This window comes from Hemiscyllium ocellatum, chromosome 3, assembly GCF_020745735.1.
Source record: "Hemiscyllium ocellatum isolate sHemOce1 chromosome 3, sHemOce1.pat.X.cur, whole genome shotgun sequence".
Lineage (NCBI taxonomy): Eukaryota > Metazoa > Chordata > Chondrichthyes > Orectolobiformes > Hemiscylliidae > Hemiscyllium > Hemiscyllium ocellatum.
Genome location: NC_083403.1, coordinates 120,735,239 through 120,753,980, shown reverse-complemented (window position 1 = coordinate 120,753,980; position 18,742 = coordinate 120,735,239). Strand labels below are relative to the sequence as shown.

Genomic DNA, 18,742 nt, shown 5'->3' with positions numbered 1-18,742 from the left:
GACAAAGGGTCAGTTAGACTTGAAACATCAGTGCTGTTCTCTCCTTACAGATGCTGCCAGACGTGCTGAGATTTTCCAGCATTTTCGCTTTTGGTTTCAGATTCCAGCATCTGCAGTAATTTGCTTTTATCCATTCTTCAATCTCTCCTCATAGCTACAGTTCTCCAGCTGGGGCAACATTCCAGTAAATCTTCTTTGAATTCTCTCCAGAGCAATTACGGCCTTCCTGTAACATGGATTTCTGTATTTCTTTTAAACAAATTGATAACAGAAAAGTCATGATTTTTAATACAAATAAATATTGCAACTGTATTGTTTACGTTACCACCAGCAGATTGCTTTGTGCATTGCAGACATGCAGTTAGAAATCTCTAAGGATAAATCTGAACTACATGTTACAATGCAGCAGGCAATTGATGCTGTCTGAAACCAGAAGCAAATACTATAATTTTATTACATGTAAGCTGTCCAAAGACATTTGCACAACTTAATCCATCACTAAATTTTCTCCAAGACTAGTAATCAGCAAAACTATCAGTTTATGTTTTGATAACAGAAATTTGCTGTGCAATCCACATTTACAATGGACAAGAAATGTAAATATGTAAGGACACAATGTTAAGTCTATGCCCCCTTCAGTGAGAAATTAAGTCTCGATATCTACCTTCTCCATGCTGACTCTTTGCATGCAAATTTGATCTTGCATTGAATATCTATTATTTGAAATTTCAAATTTAAATGATAAGGTCAGTGATTTAACAGTATAAGATAAAAGTACCTAATTTACATACTGTAAAGTATACTTTATACTAATGTATTTACCTAACTTGCATGCTGTCTTTTTATTTATGTGCTTTATAAAATTGTGCATTGAAATGGGGATCAACAATTTTAAGATCACTGTTTTCGAGGATTGCTGTATATTTGGAAAAGCAAGTAATCTGACAGTTATGTAACGCACTGTGTAAACAGCTGCGTGAACAAACAGTAATTGAAACAGTAGCAGATGAATTGGATTCAAATGGTTCTGTCTACAGAGGCAGCTGTGTGGCAACAAGATGTCAATTGTTAATTGGTCACTAGTCCATAGACCAATGATAAAAGCCTTTTGCCTTCTAACCAGAGGTTTGATTCACAGGTAAATGAACAGCTTGGGGCTGGGAATAAGATAAAGAGAAGTGTTTTAATTTCTACCAGCACAAAAGTTGTCTCTCTATTCTCTACAGTTAAAACCCATCAAAACCCTAAACAAATTCAAGTCATCTTTTCCTCAGCAGTTGTTGGAATCTGTGCCTTTTCACTGATAAGTCAGGGACATGTTATAAGCTAATCAGCCACTTTACGTCTGTTGCAAACCTTTGGAAGCATCTAGAGAAAGATGACTGAAAATCAACATTCTGACAAACATAAACTTACACAATTAAAAGTGAGGCCTTGCATAGTATTGTAGAACAGAGAAATCTAGGGGTTCCGTTATATAATCCTTTGAAGTTTCAGTCACAGGTAGACAGGGTGGTTAGGAAGGCATTTACCACACTTGCCTTCATTGCTCAGACCTTTGAGTATAGAAATTAGGACATCATGTTGAGATTGAACAGGACATTGGTGAGATCTCTTTTGGAATACTGTGTCCAGTCCTGGTCACCCTGATGTAGGAAGCTGGAGAAGATTCAGAAAGATTTGCTAAGGTGTTGCCAGAAATGGAGGGTTTGAGTTATAAGGAGAGACTGCATAGTTTGGGTAGTTTCTCACTGGAGCATAAGAGATTGAATGTGACCTTATAAAGATTTATAAAGTCATTAGGTATATAGATGAGGTGAATGGCAGGAGTCTTTTTCCTAGGATGGGGGGATTTCAAATCTAGGGTACATTTTTCAGGTGAGAGGAGAAAGATGTACAAAAAATGAGGGGCAATTTATTATACGCAGAGAGTGGTTCGTGTATGAAATGGACTTCCAGGGGAAGTGGGGGATGAGGATACAGTTACAACATTTAAAAGGCATTTGAATAAGTACATGAATAAGAAATGTTTGGAGGGATATGGGCCAAATGCAGGCAGGTGGGACTAGTTTAGTTTGGGATTATGATCAGCATAGACTGGTTAGAGCGAAGGGTTTATTTCCAAGCCGGATAACTCTGCGGCCCTATTAAAATCATAAGAACCCTCTCAGCAACCCATGAACTGAAATCATTGAAATGCATCTGAATTTTCCTCTGCCAATTAACCAATGTTTCCCTCTCTGTTCCTCTCAGTGTGCATAAACAAAAGTTTATAAGGAGATTAGAGTTTTAAGTTGTAGTGTTACATGCTGATGATTTACAACTATTTGCTGCCTAATTACTTGCAATAAATACTAATTCTTATTAAGTATAGAAAACTGATCTATGCTCTACATCAACCTCTGGGTGTGAAATTCTGAGAAATTCGGACATGTTGTGTACTTAAGTTAAAATCTTTAACGTGTGCTCCCCCAGTGAGTTATGGCAATATTGGAAAGACTTTATATTATAAATATCACTAGTTTATCCATCAAGTAAAAACTTGTTGAAACTTTTGACGAGTATTAGTTCTTACATGCCTGTAGCTATCCATACATAAGAAGAATCTTTGTATCTCTTATTTTGGTCCAGTCACTGCTGTATATCTTCAGCTCATTAAATGATCCAAGAGTAGGAACTCTACTTGCTGTCTCGGTAATTGCCCACAAGCCAAGATCTATATCACGTAATTCTAACAGAAAGACCAAACTTGTGCAAAGCTCGGTCAATAATACATTGAAACAGCAGCTTTGAGATAGGAGCTGTTCACCTCAAAGGGTCACTGAAAACAAATGACAAAACATAAAGCCAATTTCAGCCAGGCAAAAGAAAAAAAACAAGCAATCTTAACATTTGACAGTAGATAATTTTCAATCTCACTGATTCCAGTGTTTTCAATTTCTTTGTCCTCAGGCTATACACGCTATACTGACCTTAGTGTAAGATGACCTTTAGTAAAGGCAAATTGTAATATTCACAATCACCTGCCGTAAGAGCAGAACATAACACAAATGTGTATATACATTTATATGCTTCTGCAATGTAAGATTTTTGTGTTTTGCATAAAGTGGCAGACAGACTATTTGTTTTCATATGGATTCAATTACGTTGTTATGTTGACTTGTGTAGCAATTATTTAGTTTCATAGATTTGCATAAAAGCTTGCTCGGTTCTACATGAAGTAATCTAATATCATTTATTGTTGACTATCTTATTTATGTTAATAGAGTTCTTGAAATATTGTTTCTTTTTCATCTTCTCCTGAATGTAATTGCGAGCTTGTGTGAAGTATTTGTAATTTGGAAATGAGCGCAATGATTTTTACATTTTGAAAAATAAAATAGATGAAGTGGAATTTAAAGCTGCTGCTCGTTGTGCCTTTTATCACTTAATTAAGTTGCAGCTCTGTCATGATAACAGAAACCTGAATTACTACAGACATTTTACACATTTAATTCCAAAGTGCATACATTGAAAAAGGACTGCTCCAGACAAAAGAAGACTGTGGTTGTAAATTCAGTGCTGTTAGCAAACTTGTGTCTGGTTCCCATAGAAAGTTCAATGACCGGGGCCTGAGATTTAAAGCAATTAAAGAATTAAAGGATTAAAGAGGAAGTGAGGAATACATTTTCCATCCAGTGAGTACTGGTATTCTGGATACCCATTTAACATGCTGTAACCTACAAGACAAACCAAGAGCTTGAAAGTTAGATTAAGTTGGATAACTCCTTTTAAGACAACACCGAAACAATGGATGAAATGGTTTCCATTTTACTTTCCTGGGTAGCAAATTTCTTAAACTAACTAACTCACACTCTTGTGTTGAATCAGAAGGTGCATTTCATAATGCAAACATTCTATAAATGGTAATCCTTCTTCCAATTCCAGCAATTTTTGGCAAAGCACGATGAGATCTCGTGGAAATGGACTGTCTGCAAGGTCCAAGTTCTATAACTGGGGTCCTCTAAATGAGTATGATATTCGAACACAAATTAACCCAGTACCTATTTCAGGTGGGCATTCTCAGTGATTGAAAGTGGCCTGATCCACAAATAGGCTAAATTTTGAGTGTAGTTCTAAAAGCACAACTGTGGCTTATTTTAAGTTTTTACGTGTTGAGGATCCTGGGATTAGAGTTCATTAGAGTTCAGATCCCGTTGTTCATTAGAGTTCAGAAGGTTGAGGGGAGATCTAATAGTAACTTACAAGATAATACATGGCTTAGAAAGAGTGGACGCTGGGAAATTGTCAGGCAGGGATACGAGGACTCATGGGCACAGCCTTAGAATTAGAGGGGGGTCAATTTAGAATGCAAATGAGGAGACATTTCTTCAGCCAGTGAGTGGTGGGCCTGTGGAATTCACTGCCACGGAGTGCAGTGGAGGCTGGAATGTTGAATGTCTTCAAGGCAGAGATTGATAAATTCTTAATTTCGTGAGGAATTAAGGGATATGGGGAGAGTGCGGGTAAGTGGCGTTGAAATGCCCATCAGCCATGATTGAATGGCAGAGTGGACTCAATGGGCCGAATGGCCTTACTTCCACTCCTATTTCTTATGGTCTTATGGGTTCTAAATGAAGAAAAGGCTCTCAAATTTCTTCAACATTCTGCATTACTTAGAAAATTACTTGCAAAAGATTATCTTATCTTTGTGCATGGTTTTCCACTTACGGGACCAGGGATGTTTTGCTGCAACTGTACAGGACTTTGGTGAGACAACACCTGGAGTATTGTGTGCCATTTTGGTCTCCTTATCTGAGGAAGGATGTACCGGCCATGGAGGAAATGCAATAAAGATTTAACAGACAGTTCCCAGGATGGCAGGACTGACATTTGAAGAGAGACTGGATCAATGGCACGCTGGATTTTAAAACAATGAGGGACATCTCATAGAAACCAAGAACATTCAAACATGATCGCACTGACTAAACATGGAAATGATATTCCTAGTGACTGAGGAGTCCTAAACCAGAGCTCACAATTTAATAATAAGGTATGGACCATTTAGGATTGATTGATTGATTTATTGTCATGTGCACTGAAGTACAGTGAAAGGCTTTGGTGATGAACAGTACAGGCAGATCATGGTAAGCAAGGATGTACAGATCAGAGGTTGTAAACAGACTTCAACAGCGATATACGGGTTATATTGTACAGGGTGTGCGCTAGGTGAGATCAATGTTGAGAGTCCATTTATCAGTCTAAAAACAGCTAGGAAAAAGCTGTTCCTAAAGCTGGCATGTGTGTTCAGGCATCTGTACCTTCTGCCTGATATGAAGAGAAATGTATTCATCTAGAAAGTGGTGAACCAGTGGAAGTCTCTACCACAGAAAGTGATTGAGGCCAGAACATTAGATGTTTTCAAAAAAGGAGTTAAATAGAGTTATTAGTGCTAAAAATATAGGGAGAAAGCAAAAACAGAGTACTGAGTTTGGTCAGCATTGATCACTTCAAATGTTGCAGCAGGGTCCAAAGGCTGAATGGTCTCTTCTGCCTCTATTTCTTATGTTTCTAAGCTTAATATATCCACTTGTACAGCTGAACAGCACAGTAAATACAAGCACAGCACAAGATGTTGCACATTTGGTTACTCCATTATCTTTTGTAAGTTAAATTTGCTTGAAGCTTTTGAACTTAATAAAAAGAATGTTGTGCTTGTCCACTCCTGTAGGAGAAAGTGAGGTCTGCAGATGCTGGAGATGATAGTCAAGGGTGTAGTGCTGGGAAAGTACAGCAGGTCAGGCAGCATCCGAGGAGCAAGAGAATCGATGTTTTGAGCATAAACCCTTCATCAGAAATGAGGCTTGTGGGCTGGGGTTCTGAGAGATAAATGGGAGGGAGGTGGGTCTGGGAGGCATTGCAGCTGAGATTGCAATAGGTTGGTGATGGTGGGGGAGAAGGTGATAGGTTGGAGATGAGGCTGGAGTGGATAGATGAGGAAGACGATGGACAGGTCAAGAGGGCAGTGCCTGAAACGTCGGCTCTCCTGCTCCTCGGATGCTGCCTGCTTTTTCAACACCACACTCTTGACTTTGACCAGTCCTGCAGACTAGAGTGAAATCTATGGAGACACAAGCTGAGTCAAGTCGGTGGAAGCAATTGCTTGGCGGAATTACAGCTTCTTTTCAACTTACATTATCCTGATCTAGAAGTACAGATAAATGAATGCAGAGTTGCCTTGAGAGTGATGTGAATTTCTGGGCTACATGCCTGGACTGTGCCTTCTCCTGCCAGTGTGGTGACTGAATGTGGCCATTAATTGAATACTTCAAACCTTCCATGGGTCCAAGGATAGACAGGCTGCACACCTTCTTCAACTCCCGTATTATGACAGACAGGCCAGGATGAGAGGAAAGGCAATAGAAAGACCATATGCAGTATTTTAGAAGGGTCCTTCTTCCTCACTTTCAAATGTGCAGGCAAGGAACTGTCAAATCCAGCCCACCAATTCAACTTTAAAAATACAAGGAATTATGTACTAAATTACCCCTTACTGCAAGTTGACATTCAACACCATTACCATCATTGAATCACTGACTATCAACATCCTGGAAGTTACCATTGACCAGAAACTGAACTGGACTAGCCATATAAATACAATGGCTGCAAGAGCAGGTCAAAGGCTAGGATTCCTGCAATGGATAACTCACCTCCAAATTCTCCAAAGCTAATTATCCACCATCTACAAAGCACAAGTCAGAACTGTGATGGAATATTTCCGTGAATGAGTGCAGCACTTACAACACATAAGATGTTCAACACTATCCAGGATCCAGAAAAGCAGCCCATTTGTTTGACGACACAACCACAGACATGCATGCCCTCTGCCATTGATGTTCAATAGCATCAGTGTACCATCTACAAGAAACAGAAATTCACTCAGGTTCCTTAAAGAGCAACTTCTAAACTCATGATCTCTACCATTAAGAAGGACAAAGGTAGCACCATCTGCAAGTTTCCCTCCAAGCAACTCATTACCCTATCTTGGGTCTGTCGGTGGGTCTGAGCCTGGTCTCTCTGCTACTCGTAGCAGGTCCTGGCCTGGTCTCTTGTTGACACGTGGTGGCTCCCAGCTGGTCTCTCAGCAGCTCCTAGCAGGGTCAGGCATGGTTTCTCAGCAACTCCTAGCAGGGCCTGGCTTGGTCTCCCAGCAGCTCCTAGCAGCTCATGGCCTGGTTTCTCAACAGCTCCTTAGCAGGTCCCTGCCTGATTTCTCGGTGACTCATAGCAGGTCGCAGCCTGCTCTCTTGGTGGCATGTGGTGAGTCATGGTCTGGTACCTTGACGGTAAGTTGGCTGATCTCTTGGCAGTTCATGGCGATGTCTCAGCTCATTGTGTGAGTGGATCCTGCCCAGATTTGTTCCCGAGGCACCGGGGGAGTTCGAAGAGGTGGCGGTTTCAGCAGCAGCAATAACATGTGCGACGGCGACACTGAGAACAGACAATTAAGATAAGCGGAGAATTCAAAGACTGCTGAACTTTTAACTTATAACTTTTGTCCAGGTTTAAACTATGAAAGAATTTAATGTGGAATATTACCTATACTTTTACTTTTCTACTATTCTATGAAGTATTACTTAACATTTTAACTCTAATTTCTCTTACTACTTTGAAACTAAGTTTTTTTTGTACCTAGGTACCTTGGTTTGGAAGATGGCACCATATGTGGTGAAATTATAAACTTTCCACTGTATTCCTGTATTGGGCACACGTGATAATAAAAGTCTAAAATCTAAAAAAAATCTTTACCACTTTTCCATTCATCTTCTTCTCCAGGGCAATTGGGGATGGGCAATAAATACAAGTCTTTTCAAGAGAACCCCAGTTCCATGGGAAAATAAAAAGTTAAGAGTTTATAAGTCATAAAAAATTAAAAAATATTATTTAAATATACTGTAAATCATGTGTTAATAATAAACTGGAATAAAAATAAATGCTACTTAGAAAGCAAAAGAGACAAATTGACCTCTGCCTTTCTTTCTTTCTGCAGTTTTCCTATATATCTCTCGTTCTGTACTCTGGGCAAAATTACACAAAAGTACAGTTTGGATGTGGAAGCTTTAGAACGAGTGCAGAGGAGGTTTACCAGGATGTTGCCTGGAATGGTAGGAAAATCTTATGAGGAAAGGCTGAGGCACTTGGGGCTGTTCTCATTGGAGAAGAGAAGGTTTAGGGGAGATCTGATAGAAGTGTATAAGATGATTAGGGGTTTAGATAGGGTAGATACTAAGAACCTTTTACCGCTAATGGAGTCAGGTGTTACTAGGGGACATAGCTTTAAATTAAGGGGTGGTAGGTATAGGACCGATGTTAGGGGTAGATTCTTCACACAGCGGGTTGTGAGTTCATGGAATGCCCTGCCCGTATCAGTGGTGAACTCTCCTTCTTTATGGTCATTTAAGCGGGCATTGGATAGGCATTTGGAAGTTATTGGGCTAGTATAGGTTAGGTAGGATTCGGTCGGCGCAACATCGAGGGCCGAAGGGCCTGTACTGCGCTGTATCCTTCTATAAACAGACCAGACAATCCAATAACGTTTTCCTGCTCCTCGGAAGCTGCCTGACCTGTTGTGCTTTTCCAACACCACTCCAATCTAGACTCTGATCTCCAGCATCTGCAGTTCTCACTTTCACCCAGACAATCCAATAAACTGATCAATGCTTGTGTTAATACACAACATGAAACAAGTCTTCTCTGATCTCTCTTCATCAAACCCTTATCAGTATAAACTTCGGTCCTTTATCCTGCACTGTTATCCATTTCCAGTCTTTCTGTGGCTAATCAAGAATCACTCTTTTATTTCAGTTTACCTGAATGTTTTGCCTTCTTTAAACTGTGTTTTATGTAGCCATAGTTTCTGATCAAAATGACAAATACATTTAATCTGGATAGTTGACAGCCCTCACTTCCTCAGCAACTGAGACGCTGAAGTGTGTGGGAGTATGACCTTCACCTGACGTATATTTTAGCATATTTGTTTAGACTGTCTAAGGAATCATACTTACATTTTAGAATCAAAAAGCATTACAAAAATGTATTTAATTAGTAGTTATATGCCATTCAGATGCATTTGATTATTCAATTGTGTAATCTACCAATCAACGAGAAGGAAGTATTTATCAAATTAGTTAACTGTTAATCATTGTAGTCAGAAATTATTGAACAAGTAGAGAGGGTATATCTAGCAAGTAAAATGAATTATACTGGTTTCATTGCATATGGTATATTTTTTGGACAGGATCTTTTCTGTTGCTACACAAGGTGGCTTTCTTCTGATCTTCAAATCACAATATTGCCTCATGAATTAATACGATATCTCCTTATCAGTTTTACTAAAACATCAGAGACTGAGGGGTGACCTGATAGAAGTAAATATAATTATGGAAGGCATGGATAGAGCTGATAGAATCTTTCTTTTTCCCCAGAGTGGAAAAATCAAATACCAGGGGGATAGGTTTAACGTGAAAGGGGGATACGTAAGCAAAGTTGTTTTACACAGAGTGTGGGAGCTGTCGGGAATTCCCTTGCAGGTGAGGTGCAGAAGCAGAGATGATATCAACATTCAAGAAGCATTTAGACAGACACATGAGCAGTCAGGGAATAGGGGAATATGGACCAGATGCAAGCAGATGGGATTAGATTAGAATGGTATCATGGTCAGCACAGCCATGATGGGGTGAAGGGCTTATTTCTGTGCCATTCTGCGTTCTATGTTGTTGTTACGCCAAGTGCTGTCATGTTCCAGTCTGAACATAACGAAGTGATGGCATAAATCATTCTCACACAATGGGGAAGAACAACAGCCATTCGTACTTTCTAATGATAAAGTGGTTTCTGTCATTCCATTTTCCAATTTGCACACAGCATTTCTGGGAGTTGGAGGCTTTTGTATTTCAGTCTCTGTAAACATCCAGCCAATATTAACTGTTAATTCCACATGTGGTCTGCTGCATTCTGATTGTTTCTTCAATTGAAAGTTCTCGAAGAGATCATTACATCGTATTGACTTTCCAGAGAGATGCCAAAACATGAGTTAATCCTTCTCTTTATAGAAACCGCAAAAAAAGATAAACTATCCTTCTGGAATCCATTATGTCAAAGTAATTTGTTTTCTATGCCCCTTTTAAAAGTAAAAATATTCATTGTCTTCACGGGCATATGATGTGAGGGTAAATCTTCACTGAATTTATTAGCAACTAATTTGCTTTTTGCTTCAAGTGTTGGATTTTCCCACGAACATTCAAAACACATCCAACCAACCAAAGGCATGTGGAGTTTAAAATGCCTCTCACAGATCGTCTCTGTCTGTTCTAAAGAAAATCTCTGAACCTGCTTAACTTTTCTAGAGAGCTTATCTCTGTCGAGTTTGATGCTGTTAAGGATTCTTGCACATCATGTGACATTTATTTTCTTCAGTTTCCTGGACAGATTGAAGAAGGAGAGAGGAAGGCTAAGAAGAGATTTGATAGACATTTTGAAAATAATGAGTGGACTGGGTAAAATAAATGGGCAGACGTTGTTCCTGCTTGTAAAAAGTAACAATAATGAGAGAGCAGATATTTAGCGTGATGTGCAAAAGAAACAAAGGTGATGTGAGAAAAGAAAGCTTTCACATCGTGAGAAATTAGGATAAGGAATACACTGCCTGGGAATGATTCTGCTGAGGCAGGTTTGAATGATTTTCTTGGAAAGAAATTGTGAGCAAGGGTATGGATTGGGAAAAAGCAAGAGATTGGTACTGGGAATAATGCTGCTTTTGATAGACAGAGCTGCAACAAATGAACTGAATGGCCTTATTCTGAGCGGTAACAATTCTCTGATTCTGTGGTGTTAAAATGGAGACTAAAATGCAGCAAGTCCTCTGATTGAAGCCTAACCAGGGTGTTATACAAATTGAAGCATAATATTAGATTGAAAGAAGAAGTTGGTAATCTCGCAAAGAATAATCCATCCTAGTAATGGACACAGGCCACAGAAGTGTGAAGGGGGTATAAAGGGGGCAACCTAGAGCCCCAGCTCACTCTGCTTATGCATCTTCTTCAACAGCATGTCCAGAGAGCAGCTTTGACTGACAGCTGAGCTGCACATTATCTCCAGCTCCTTGTACATCATAGTGAGCATCATCAGACGACCCGGGCGAGGCGACTGGAAGACCAGAACCAACCCTAGATAAGAGAGGAAGTCCAAATTGATGACTGCAGATCTTGAACTATCAGCCAACCCTTAAAGACTGGGAAGCAGCCTGTCAGAACCTTAATGACAGTTCAAATACATTGGTAGGGACCTGTGGATCGGGTGTAGTGAATTCTCGGAAGCATGTATCAGGAGTAGAATAACTAGTTTAAGAGTATAAACTGAAAAGTCCTGTGAAAAGAATGATAGTGCATCAATAAAGTCTGATGAATGCTGTTGTTCGTTGATAAAGTGTTTAATAAAATTGTGTTGGACCTTCCCCTGACTCTTGGCCCATTTGTCCAATGCACTGCATAATGTGCCTGAGTTAGAGTCACTGCAAACCTGTCAAGGTTAGTCAGATTACATTTACCCAAACTTTCACTTTAAAACAGCCCTTATTATCTGCATTTTATTTTTGCCAATTTGCTACCCATTCAATTATTTGCCCTGTGAATCCCTATGTTATCATCAGCTTACCAAGTGTACCTTCGTAATATCCTTTTAAAAATCCGATTATATGACATTGATTGCATTAATCTTCTCTAAATTCTTCTACATCCTCAAATACTCACTCAAATTCCTTTTAAAATTACATTATGGTTTCTTCCTCAATTCACACTCAAACATTTAACGTTCTGATCGTCCGTGAAAAACTTTCACCTTTGTTTTCCTTGGATATCAACTTTGTCTCAATGATGTCACTACTACCTCTGAGTCTAAAGATTACAAACGTAAGACTCCCTCACTAGTCTTGAGATGCAATGCAGCTTGTTATTCCAGTAAAGCATTGAGGAAAATCTGTTGAAAGGTTTGTCCCTCAGATGACAGTACCCCCGACTCCCCCCGCCCCACCCCTCCCCGGTCTCTGTCTGTCTTTCCAAGTGGAAATAAAAGGCTCTGTGGTATTATTCGAAGACAAGTGGTAAAGCTTTCCTGATGTTCTTTACCACTTCAAGACAACCCTCAAAACTGTTCAAAGATTTCCAAATTTCAAATAAGTTTTAACTTTCACTTCCAATGGAAATACCTTGATTATTTTACAAACTTCTGATCACAACTATACTTCCCATTCCTGGTAATATTTTAGTTAAAATTCTGGAATGATCCAGCACAGAAGGAGGCCATTTAGAACATATACCTACCTTTTACAAAAGCAATCCAATTGTTCCCACCACTAACAGTGCTGCAAACACTCTTTTCTCATGCACTCATTGATTTCAAATGTTATTATTAATTCTGCTTTCACGATTCATTATGTAGTGAATTCAAGATTATAACTACCACACAGTGAAACAAAAGCAATTTGGACTTCAAACACTGTCAACATAGCTGCATCTGCTGTTGCATACAAGTGTTAACAGCTTTCATTTTCTTCCCAGGCTAACAATGTATCCTTCTTCCCACCTCGATCTCTAACACCCTCACAATCTAAGTTTGTCGTGAGGCAGAAAACAAAACCTGCATTTAACCTAAATTCTAGTCACAGTCCCAAAAACACAACAATTTTATAAACCTAATTTTTGTGGCAACATTTTATAATCAAATTTAGACTTTAGTAAGATTATTCCATTCTTGGTTATATATTGAATGTTTCTGAACCTGGGTAAACTTGACAGCATTGATTAGAAATAATGGCTTTTAGTCAAAGGTATTTTTCAGAATAGCTTGAAGTCACTCTCTCTTGCTGGAAAATCAAACAACTTTATTCATTTTAGGACCAAAACAAGGTTATGTCAAAGCTCAAAGGTTGTGTGCTACATATTGAAGTCACAGGCATACCTGAACAAATGAGAGAGGATATTTCAAGCCCTGTGCACACCTTATTTATGCAAGTATTGGGAAAAAGTGAGCAATTGGCCTCCAGATAAATCAAGCACTAATCCCAAGCTAAAGGAATGGACTGGGGAGGTGACAATCTTTGCATCTTGGGTTCCTGTCATATAATTATTGCTTGGAAAGATTCAAAAGTGATTGCCACAGGGTAAGCTCAGACTCTGTAGAAATAAAATATAAATAGCAGATAGCAGAGGTTGTTATCATGTGGGAGTCTTCCTCAGGCAATCGCTTTCTTCAGATGGAAGTTGGGACTCAAAAGCCAAGATTTATCATTATAGAGCAAAATGTGACATCAAAGGCAACTGAGACTAACACACTCCATACCAAGTGTCCATTTGTTCTCTGAATCAGTGAACAGCTCTCACTAATCATGCCTTTTATACTTTTCCCATCTACCTGTATATTGCTCATGCATCATATCCAAGCTTCTAAATAAATTGAGTAAAGAATGTTAAAATGACTCAATACTCAACAGCATCTTTTAAGTATCTGTGGTTAACCATTCCAAACTTTACACAAAAGTGTTAACCTTCATTAAGGATCTTGATTTTGGGAACAATGTTTTCTATTTTCAAGGAGACTGACCATCTTTTGATTCTCTTATTCATTTGATTCGACTCTTCTAACTCACCATTTTAATTAACATCCCCTGAGGACTCTCTTTTCTGCTTCCCCTGTGGAAATATCCCTGCCATTCTGGGTGTAGTTATCTGCAAACTGGCAATATCCATCCTTAGATTAGAGTCTTCATCATCCTTCTTCACACATGACTAAAAATGCAGAGAAACTCACTGGCCATGCTGTTTGTTAGGACTCAGTTGAGAGAGAGTGCATGGAGAACGCTAGAAAGTCTCTCTGGCTCATCAGGAAAATGAATTAAAGCTTGTACATTCCTTAAAAAGACACAATCTGTGATGATTTAAATGAGGTTGAAATATTCACCTAGTTTGATTAGATTAGATTCCCTACAGTGTGGAAACAGGCCATTTGGCCCAACAAGTCCACATTGGCCTTCTGAAGAGTAACCCACTCAGACTCAATAACCTCTGAATAATGCACCTAACACTATGGGCAATTTAACACGGCTAATTCATCTAACCTGCACATCTTTGGAGTGTGGGAGGAAACCTGAGCGCCTGGAGGAAACCCAAGCAGACACAAGGAGAATGTGCAAACTCCACACAGACACAGGGAGAATGCGCAAACTCCACACAGACAGACGTCTGAGGCTAGAATCGAACCCGAGGCCTGGTGCTGTGAGGCAGCAGTGCTAACCGCTGTGCCATCATGCCACCCCATGGGGACATGGAGAATGATGGAGAATTTCCAAGTGAGATTTAACTCACAGTTCTGGAGTTAAAAGTTACCAAGCTCAGAAAGTCAAGAGCTTTGTATTCTGAGAGCATTCTGTCAACAGTACTGATGACTTGTGCTCCACAGCTAGCTGCACACCCAGCCATGTTGCTCCAGGACCGCCACAAGACTGGCACTTGCAAAATTACCTGGTTGTATCCTCTGTTTAATCAGTACGATAACCATTCAATCCTCAGCAAAGTGTCAGAAGGAATTGTGGCCATTGCTATCAAGCAGCACTGGCAAAGGAAAATCTGCTCACTGCTCTATGATATGATCCACCAGGGCCATTCAACTCCTGCTGTTGTTACAGCCTTGGTCTAAAAATGGATGAAAGAAGTTAAGTCCAGAGGTTAAGTGAGGAGCCAATGGGAATTGTGGATAAAACACTCTACTGGCTAGAGTCATATCTGTACAAAAAGGAGATAGTTGTGATCATAGAATTCCTACAGTGTGGAAACAGGATACTTGGCCCACCAGGTTCACACTGACCCTCCGAAGAGTATCCTACCTAGGTTCATTCGCCTACCCTATTACTCTACATTTCCCATGACTAATGTACCCAGCTGACACAACATTGAACACTAGGGGGTTACCATTGAACTGGAATAGCCATATAAATACTGTCGTTACAAGAGCACCAATAACACCACAACTTGCCTTCTGACTCCCAATGCCATTCAGCTTTCTATGAATCACCAGTCAGAAGTGTAATTGAATACGTTCAACTTGCCAAAATAGGCACAGCTCTGGCAACATTCCAGTGGCTTGACATTATCCAAGCTTGCTTAAATAACATCCTATGTACCACCTTCAACTATCACACAATGCGCAGAGACAGTAGCGTGTGCCATTTGCGAGACACAGCAGAGTAACTGTTGGTTGTCTCTGTGTGTAAACAATGGCAAGAACTAGAAAGAACACCCAATTTGTTTCTCTTCAATCCTGTCTTTGTAGGAGGGGGAAGCAAGGATAAAGGAAGTGGCATGGAGCCTGTGCCAGAAGTGGGTAAGAAGTGTAATGGGAAGGTATGGTTTTAGGATACTGCCTCCTCTTTGAAACTCTCAAAATGTGTTTGGCTTTGCACAGTGGCATTATTCAGAACCCATTCAAAATGCAATGCCAGTACATTTATATTGCTTCAGTATCCTTTAACAAAATCTTAGCTGGACTTATACTCTTAATGGTAAGGTCCTAGGGAGTGTTGCTGAACAATGAGGCCATGGAGTGCAGGTTCATAGAACCTTGAAAGTGGAGTCGCAAGTAGATAGGATAGTGAAGAAGGCATTTGGTATGCTTTCCGTTATGGGTCAGAGTATTGAGTACAGGAGTTAGGAGGTCATGTTGCAGCTGTACAGGACATTGGTTAGGCCACTGTTGGAATATTGCATGCAATTCTGGTCTTCTTCCTATTGGAAAGATGTTGCGAAACTTGAAAGGGTTCAGAAAAGATTTACAAGGATGTTGCCAGGGTTGGAGGATTTGAGCGACAGGGAGAGGCTGAACAGGCTGGGGCTGTTTTCCCTGGAGTGTCAGAGGCTGAGGGGTGACCTAATAGAGGTTTACAAAATTATGAGGGGCATGGATAGGATAAATAGACAAAATCTTTTCCCTGGGGTCAGGGAGTCGAGAACTGGAGGGCATAGGTTTAGGGTGAGAGGGGAAAGATATAAAAGAGACCTATGAGGGTGGTACATGTATGGAATGAGCTGCCAGAGGAAGTGGTGGAGGCTGGTACAAATGCAACATTTAAGAGGCATTTAGAAGAATATATGAATAGGAAGAGTTTGGAGGGATATGGGCCGGGTGCTGGCAGATGGGACTAGATTGGGTTGGGATATCTGTTCGGCATGGACAGGTTGGACCAAAGGGTCTGTTTCCATGCTGTACATCTCTATGACTCTATGACTCTATTGGCTGTGCTCTTTTTGGATGCCACAAAATATGCAAAAAACATTTTAGGTTAGATTAAGATTAAATTCCTTTGCAGTGTGGAAACAGGCCGATCGGCCCAACAATTTTACACATTGTGATTGACAGATTTTCACTTAATACTTGAGATCCCACTGAAAGTTTACCCTGCAACCTTCACTGAGCCTTATCCAGTAAAACAGATCAATTCACAATTCTTTCGAGCAGTCATACCGATGAGCAGAAATCCCAATCTAGCCCACAATAAGCAGCAACCGTGCTTTAAAGAAAATATACCTCCAAATATTGTAAGCAATGTAAGTAAACACATCAGTAAAAAGATCAGCATGCATGTCAAGATAAATATATTGAAGTAGGAATTCATCTTAGGCAGTAATGCAAAACAGATGGTATGAAGTTGACCAACTGTCACACTCTTCCCTTGATATTCAGTCCTATTGAAGTTGCTGCCACTTCAATAAATCATCTTGCTCCCATGTTAACATTTCCATCCTGGGCCTGCTGCAGTGTTCCAAGGAACCTCATTGCAAGCTGAAGAAACAGCACATCATTTTCTGCTTAGGCACTTTATAGCCCCTAGCACTCAACGCTGAGTTCGACAACTTCAAAGCATGAGCTCTGTCATACATTTTTATCAATGTGCTCCTACACTCACCCTCAGGCATTTCTTGTTGGCTTTCCTCTCTGAAGAATAGACCCACTTTCTCCTTTTCATGCCTATCATTCACACCTACTTTTATCTCTCTCACTCACCATAATTATTACTCTCCTCTTTTGCTCTAGATACCCTCATGATCTGTTCCAGTCATTCTTCCTGCCCCTCCATCCACAGCATAAAACAATCATTTTCCCTTTTCAGTTTTGAAGAGTTATATCAGACTCAAAACATTAACTTTGTTTCCCTTTCGACAGATACTGCCAAACATGCTGAGTTTCTCCAGCATTCTCTGTTTTTAAGACAAATTTAAATCCTCTATATAGCTGTTGCTTACTCTAGATATGTCATGTAAAAGAAGGATTGACGTTCAAGTATCTTTTAGAATTAAAATGGATCAATACTCAGTCATTGTTAATCACGTCAGAACATGCTGCCACATTGTAAGCAAAATTTTTCATTATAAGCCGGATCATTTGTTAAAGAGATGACAACTTCCTTGTAAAACGTTTGGCAAATCCATTCTCATTAATTTATGAACACAAAATGATAACAAGTATGTCACGAGAAACTGACACGTGGATTTTCAGCTTTTTCTCTCGCCAAACGCAAAAATGGGATGTCATGGACTTTCGATTTTTTTTATTCATGCTATTCATATAATTAGTAATTTTTAATGGGTAAACACTTGTAAAACTATGATTTCAATTATACCGATCCTTACTCAATTCTCAACATTAACAAATATAATAATGAAACAATTATGAAACACAATTGGATATCATAAATGTTGGATAAAAAATAGCGAAAAATGTTTGAAATGTGCTACAATTGTAATTTTACCTTTGAAGAAAAGATGATCAATATCACGGAAAAAAAATATAAGCTGCCAAGGTATTTCATGTTGCCCTCATCAGACTAAATGGAGGAATGCTAAATTTCAAAAGTGATCACAAGTTATACCACAGGAGTGAAGATTAGGTTCCTTACAGTGTGGAAACAAGCCCTTCAGCCCAAAAAGTCCACACCGACCTCCTGAAGAGTAACCTACCCAGACCCATTTCCGTTTGACTAACATAGCTAACATTATAAACAATTTAGCATGGCTAACTCACCTGATCTGCGCATCTTTGGACTGTGGGAGGAAACCAAAGCACCCAGAGGAAACCCACACAGAGAGTCACCCAAGGTCGGAATCAAACCCAGGTCCCTGGTGCTGTGAGGTAGCAGTGCCAACCACTGAGCCACCATGCCACCCCATGCCACTGTGCCACCCCACGGAGCTAAAGAGGTGCTAAAAGCTAGATAAATCAATGCTGATCGACGGAGGTATTTTCATTCAGAGGAAAACAGGGAACTATAGCTCCCTAGTGTCTAGAGAATTAAGTAAAGTACAAGGCTTGAACATGTCCCTTTTATTGGCAGAGAGTGGATCCCTATATCCATGATGAATTTATGCTACTTCAAACAAGCATAAACTGTTTGAAGTAATCAGTTTAACTGATTATTTTAAATTAGTTGCTGTGTAGCAATTTGCAAACTCAGGTTTGTTCGTCAGGTGCTTTCTCATGGAGGATCACATCTAAGACTAAAAGTTGTGTTTTGGATTTTGTGAGCAAAAGCTGACTGTCTATCATCTGTACTCTGTCTCCAGCAAACAGCTTGAGAAACACCTCTTTGATTCTCTTTTCTTTGTAATTATACCTTTGTAATTTCAAAGGCATGTTTCCTTATGCTTTTATCATTTACCAT

General features: G+C 39.7%; 1 protein-coding gene across 1 annotated transcript in view; it reads right to left on the bottom strand.

Annotated features, from left to right (window-relative positions):
• The window catches only part of sntg2 (syntrophin, gamma 2), a 271,591-nt gene that overhangs the window by 242,861 nt on the left and 9,988 nt on the right, over positions 1-18,742 (bottom strand). The window contains exons 3-5 of the mRNA XM_060855100.1: positions 11,061-11,204; positions 7,391-7,470; positions 3,510-3,611 (exon numbers count right to left, since the gene is read on the bottom strand). Of these exons, the coding sequence (XP_060711083.1) occupies positions 3,510-3,611; positions 7,391-7,470; positions 11,061-11,204 (326 nt within the window). The remainder of the gene's footprint in view (positions 1-3,509; positions 3,612-7,390; positions 7,471-11,060; positions 11,205-18,742) is intronic.